Source organism: Montipora capricornis, chromosome 4, assembly GCF_036669925.1.
Source record: "Montipora capricornis isolate CH-2021 chromosome 4, ASM3666992v2, whole genome shotgun sequence".
Taxonomy (NCBI): domain Eukaryota; kingdom Metazoa; phylum Cnidaria; class Anthozoa; order Scleractinia; family Acroporidae; genus Montipora; species Montipora capricornis.
Window position 1 is genome coordinate 40,894,406 of NC_090886.1, and position 5,858 is coordinate 40,900,263.

The window sequence follows — 5,858 nt, forward strand, 5'->3', positions numbered from 1 at the left end:
CTCTTTGAATGTATCTACGTTTGCTGAATTACGAATTGCTAGTGGCAGACGTCCGTCGACGGAAATACAATACAATACAATACAATACCTACTTAATTGACCGCTCCCCATAGGGGCTTTTCAGGGCCAATGAAACACAATCAACGAAACAACAGAACACAACAGCTAAAACTATTAAGAATCCCAACTGGCCGGAGGCAAACCAGTTGGCTATTTACAAGTGCAGCTGGGAAGTTGAACCAGGGACTACCAGGAACAAATTCAACGAGTGGTCAGAGCGGGTCTTGAACCCGGGATCTCCGGCTTTCAAGGCAAGCGCCCTAACCACTGGGCCACACTGCCTCCTAATGCAGGGGCGATGCCAGGGGGGTCCTTGGGTGCCCGTGAACCCCCCTTTGTGACACTCAACAACATAATAGAAACCATGTCTGTGAGACTGGACAGAGTAATTTATGTCACCTGCAACTTAGGGGGTATTTACATGAGACCGGGACGAACTCAGACCGATATGAATTCGAACCGGCATGAAATTTTTGCAGCTGTTTACATGAAACCGGGACGAGATGCTTGGTGCCTGGTTTCGGGATGAACCGATATGTTTTTTCTACGAGAATTTCTGGTCTCGGTCCAGCAACCGAGACGAAGTCAGACCGGTCTGAGTAAATTGTCAGGCCAGTCTCACTGTAAACGCATAAAAAGAAATGTATGGAGGCCGATACGAACTCATGCCGGTCTGAGTTTGTCCCGGTCTCACGTAAATATCCCCCTACTTCATGTACTATCGATCTCAGACTTCCGTGGACAAAGGCTTTTTTCAGCCCACTTCACGGTCGAGAACCTGTGGTATTACAGCCTTCTCAGCAATTTTAGAAATAAAGGGAATGTTGCTAACCGGGCGAAAATTTCCATGTACGATTTTGAGGCCAAGCTTTTTAATTAATGGTATGATGGGTGCGATCTTCCAATTGTCCGGAACACAACCGCTGACCAGAGACGAGTTAGTCATCCTGGTGATGACAGGGGCAAGAACATCTACACATTTCTTCAGCAATCACGTGGGTATTGGATCCAACTGACAACTAGCGTTGGAAGATGAAGAGAATATGTCACGTACTTCAGTTTCAGACACAGGCGAGAAATGCGTTAGCTTCGTTTGAGGTGATGGAATAGAGACAGTTGGCCGAGGAATAGAACAGTTTGTAATATCTTCTCTGATGACAGCAGTTTTACGATAGAAAAACTCTCCAAATTCATCAGCTAGTTGGCGAACAAGCCAACTGGCGAAAAAATAAGTAACGTCTTTGTTTTGTCAGTCGACAGTAAGACTAACTTGTAAAATAAACATGAAGAAAGCGTTAGTGATATCTTTTGTATTCTTTTCCTCGTCCAATATATTTATTATCATGCGAAACCTAAATGATAAAGGCACTTTAAAGAATATTAAAAACACTTCAAACCCATTTCGTTCTCTCTGGAGTCACAACGCGTTGTTATCAGTAATTAGAGAGAATCCTTGCTTGTAATTATGATTAACTGCTTGGAAGTGCTTAATGCAGAATGTCTGAATTAGTCTCCTCTCTCAAGGTATTTGTCAATTTACCGATGATTTTTATCCGTTTGTATGCGTGACTAAAGAGGTGTTGTTGTTGTTCCTTCGTGAGGTCGCAAAATTTGCAGTAAAGTGCACAATCTTCTCTTTTTGAAGTCTTTAGAAGGGTCCGATATCGAAAATTGATGCACAGTCAAAAGCGATATCCTGGATTTATGGGCCGTTTCTTTTTTAGTGAAACGATTACGTCAAAGACGAAAGCGGTACGCCCCTTTCCATTGTACCGATGATTTTTTATATCCATACTGACAACTGCTCACTGTTATCGTTAAAATATTCATGGCTTAAAGACCTCGCTTTAAAGTCACGATTTTTTAGCGAAAGATCATCACAGATAAGTCACGAAAGCAACTAGCAGGGAAAAAGAAGCCTGGAGAAGAATATCGGGAGGTTTAAAGAAGGTTCATTCTCTCTCAAAAGTTTCATATTCACAGTTCCAATATATGACTTTTACGACCTTGTTTGGTACTGAGTTATTTGCAATTGTTATTTGAAGAGCTGGGATAACAACGAATATATGAGGACTAGTAACTGGATAGCGAATCTGTTACCATCCGGTTAAAGTCAGGTAATATCATTGAAGTTATAAACCTTACTTCTCTACATAGATGATTATTTCACGAGTTTAACGATGTGGTTTCACAAAGGTCACCATTCCGACAGCGCTTTGTTTAGATTCCATTACTGTTCATTTCTTAGGGTTTCATCTGTTTGCCCTTAATTTTCCACCCTTCATTCCGATTATCCAAATTTTATATTTTTTCCTTTATTTTTATGGCACGGTTTCTTAGCGGTATATAGTAACTTTTTTTTCTAACTTGAAAGTTTTCTCCGCACAAAGGCTAAATCGAAATATTTTACTTTCAGTTGTAAAGGTTTATAGGTTCTGACTATCATTAGAAAACATCACAACTCAGAGTTGTTTTTTTATGAAAACTGATTAATCTAAGGACGCTACTCACTGAAAAACAAGGTATATTCTGCGAGAGGATACTCTCTCGGTGAAGAACAAGATTATAATTGACAATTTTATATTTACGTCAAAAGAAGACTCAAAATTACCATCATCTTTACACTCAGTTGCAGACACTAAATGTCAATGCTATTTGCTCAATACAGTACTGTGTGTTTATCTATAGCTCAGTAATTAGATGCGAAAATTCTACAATACATTGACGGCATAAGTTTGCCAGTGTGCTGCGACGAAATCAGATGGAAGTTTCAGTTGGGGTGTGCTGACCGTCGGAGGTGCAAATATTGTTCTTGCGGTTCGTGGACATTTTCATAGTTCATTAAAGAGAGAAGCAGTAAGCTCATGTGGAGTAGATCACGGAAGGTTTGATCACAAAAATATCTCAGTGAACTAAAGCGGTTTTGTTCCCGTCTAATTATGTTATAGGCATCTCTGATTTTGCAGTTGTGACCATGAGCATGGCGGAGAGTATCATTTTGTACCTTCGAATAGGCGAGGGAAAGAACCTCCCGCGAAAAGATCTGTAAGTTGTCAGCATTTTCCAGTTTATAACCGTGATTTGCCGCCAGTCTTTGAATATTGTGGATATCTCTCACAATGTCGTCAGAACAGTATGAATCCGCTTGATTCAACTTAATTGTCTTTGTTCTCCTTTACACACTAAGGTCAGGAAAGAGCGATCCATATTGTATTGTCAAAGTGGACAACCACACTGTGGCGAGGTTAGAACGATATTTGGTTTGTCATAAATGTATTTTAGACAATAGTCATGCAAATTCCGTTAGTATATAACAGAAATACTATACTTAAACAACAAATGCTCGTTCAGAAAATTACGCTTTTACCCCATTTAATTTTCAACACTTTGCACGTAATTTTCAAGGATAAGGGAGTTTGTTAAGGCAAGAGATTATCCCTTCATTTATATCTCTCTGTACAAGGGATGCAAGAGTTTCCCCCTTAATGCTTTACACGAATAAACAAGAAATCAAGAAAATTCAATAAAGTGAGCAGTCAAGTGAGAACTGTGCGGAAACTATTCTTTGATTGTTCCTGACGTCACAGCGGCCATGTTGGCGGAAAGAACAAGAGCGAAAAAGTCTTTTGGTAATATGAATCTATTATTATGCAAAACTTAAGCTACATTTTTCTATTGTTTTGGCACCAACATGGCCGTTTTATCACGAGAGTGCGATCAAAGAATTTGCCTATTCAAAACTCTCCACTGAGTGAATACGCGGAGCCGGGTAACTCTTGACAAGCCGGCACTGGCTTTTTGTACGGCGCGCTAAAAAAATATCATGAATTCCTCGCTTCGAGGCAAAACTATATACCAAAACTTCATGTTGCGATTTCTCACAAAATCTGCACTATTTTAAACAAAATTCGGCGAACAAGAAACTCGTAACCACTTATCCCAAGCTGTAAAGTTTTTCAACTATAGATGCATTCAAGTAGTTCATGGTACTTAAAAAATCTAGTTATCTACACTGGTAGACGACTAACTGTGCCCAAAATTGTTCAAAAGATTCTTCAGTAGAATCCCCAGCTTGAATTTATGTAGTACTGACAACTAAAAATGGCCATCTTAGCCAACTTTCACAACAAAGCCCATCTAATTTACACAATTACAACGAAGAGAGCAGTTACCGATCCGACATCAGTTCTGTATACATGTCAAAGCACAGTTCACTTTCAACTATATTATAGTAGTTTTTTTGCCTCAGTTTTCCTCGATTCCTTTGCGCTGTTTGCGTGATTTTTTCAGGTTGCCGGCCAGCAATCATTGTTAATTAACTTCGTCAAAGCAGCAAAGCTTTTCTGATTGCATTTGTGGATGAAACAACAAACAAATCTACAAAGATCACAAGGAAACATGAAACACGAGATTAAGCCGGGGAGACTTAAAAATAACATTAATTGGACCTCCTGACTGTTACGAGAAATTATTTTGATATTTTGTTCAACACATGAATTTCGCAGGACCAAAATAACTGTGAACGCAATATTAACTGACGAGAAACACAATTAAAACAACAGAATAATAATTCTTACAATAAGTGGACGAGGGTGCGGGTTTCCTGTGATTAATATAACTTAACAATGTCATTGACTGTTCTCGCAAAAAGCAACTATAGATCGCTAGACAATGGCACGTTTGCTTTTCCTACGGCTAAAAGAAAAATCACGAAATGGGCATACTTCTTCATTTCAGGATTGAGGATAAGAGTTTCTCTCGTGTAATTTTTTATAAGGGCTTACCGATTTACTCATACTTTAGAAAAAGGCCAATTGACTTTCAATGCTTCGCCTTTTTTAATGAAAAAGGTTCCACTTCACCGAATCTACCTGTGCGAGTCACTGCAGAAAAAACGTTGAAGCGATTCCATAGCGGTTCTTCTACCTGCGCCAAGATGTCCTGGGAACGAATTTGGCACAAATTGGTATTCTTTTCTGGGTAGACTTGATTTCAGCGGCTGTTACAAGTTTCCCTAGAACCCTTGCTTCTTTGTCTTTTCAGAACTGCGACAATTTGGAGAGATCTGGAGCCGTTTTGGGGCGAGGAATACACTCTCTTTGTTCCACCTACTTTTAAAGGCTTTTCGGTTTTCGTCTACGACGAGGATACGTTTGGGTGAGACAAAGTCAATGTAAAGAATACGATGCAATGAATGTATCGAAAATATCAGTCCTCAATCGAGTACAGAAGGCGCAAACGCTTTGGCCAATCACAATAAATGCTCACGATCAAATGAGCCAATCACAGCGCAAAGCAGATAGCTGCAGCCAGTGCTAAAGCGCGGGAAGTTGCTTGTGAACAAATCACAATTGCTTTTACCTTTATTTCGAATAACAATGCGGTGCGATGTGACTGAAAAGGCAAGACAATCTTGGAAATTTAGTTGAAAATAAACTGAAATCTCCCCGTTTCCCTAAGTACTATCTGCACATCATCATCACTCCACATCGGCCTCAGGTCGGATGATAGTTTTCAATGGGCGGTGACCGTGTTAAGTCATTAGCCTGGGGAAGTAGTGTCAGTAATTGATACTTACGTTCAGTTCATCTCTGCAGTGCAAAGTTCAATAAACGAATGAAACTGTTCAGAATTTGAGTCAAACTAGAGTACTTCTCAAGTCAACCTATTCCACAATGCTATTTTTGTTATCAGGGCTAGGTGGCATCCATTGTTTCGTTCTCCATCACGGAAAGCTACAGGGTCTCTCTCATACTATTCTTCATATAATATGCTTCTGAATTTCTCGTTAGAGTTGA

The 5,858-nt window shown here is 39.7% G+C and overlaps 1 protein-coding gene across 10 annotated transcripts in view; it reads left to right on the plus strand.

Annotated features, from left to right (window-relative positions):
• Nucleotides 1–1,900: 1,900 nt before the first annotated feature.
• The window catches only part of LOC138046964 (rasGAP-activating-like protein 1), a 16,658-nt gene continuing 12,700 nt past the window's right edge, over nt 1,901–5,858 (plus strand). Inside the window, exons 1-6 of one of the 10 annotated variants that reach the window (XM_068893606.1) lie at nt 1,901–2,010; nt 2,106–2,177; nt 3,009–3,105; nt 3,248–3,304; nt 5,104–5,217; nt 5,853–5,858. The exon at nt 5,853–5,858 is cut by the window's right edge and continues 154 nt beyond it. In XM_068893606.1, coding sequence (XP_068749707.1) covers nt 3,035–3,105; nt 3,248–3,304; nt 5,104–5,217; nt 5,853–5,858 — 248 coding nt within the window. In that variant the 5' untranslated portion in view covers nt 1,901–2,010; nt 2,106–2,177; nt 3,009–3,034. Of the gene's footprint in view, nt 2,178–2,774; nt 2,946–3,008; nt 3,106–3,247; nt 3,305–5,103; nt 5,218–5,852 lie in introns of those variants that run through there. The other 9 variants (XM_068893608.1, XM_068893605.1, XM_068893610.1 and 6 more) reach the window with 9 other exon arrangements.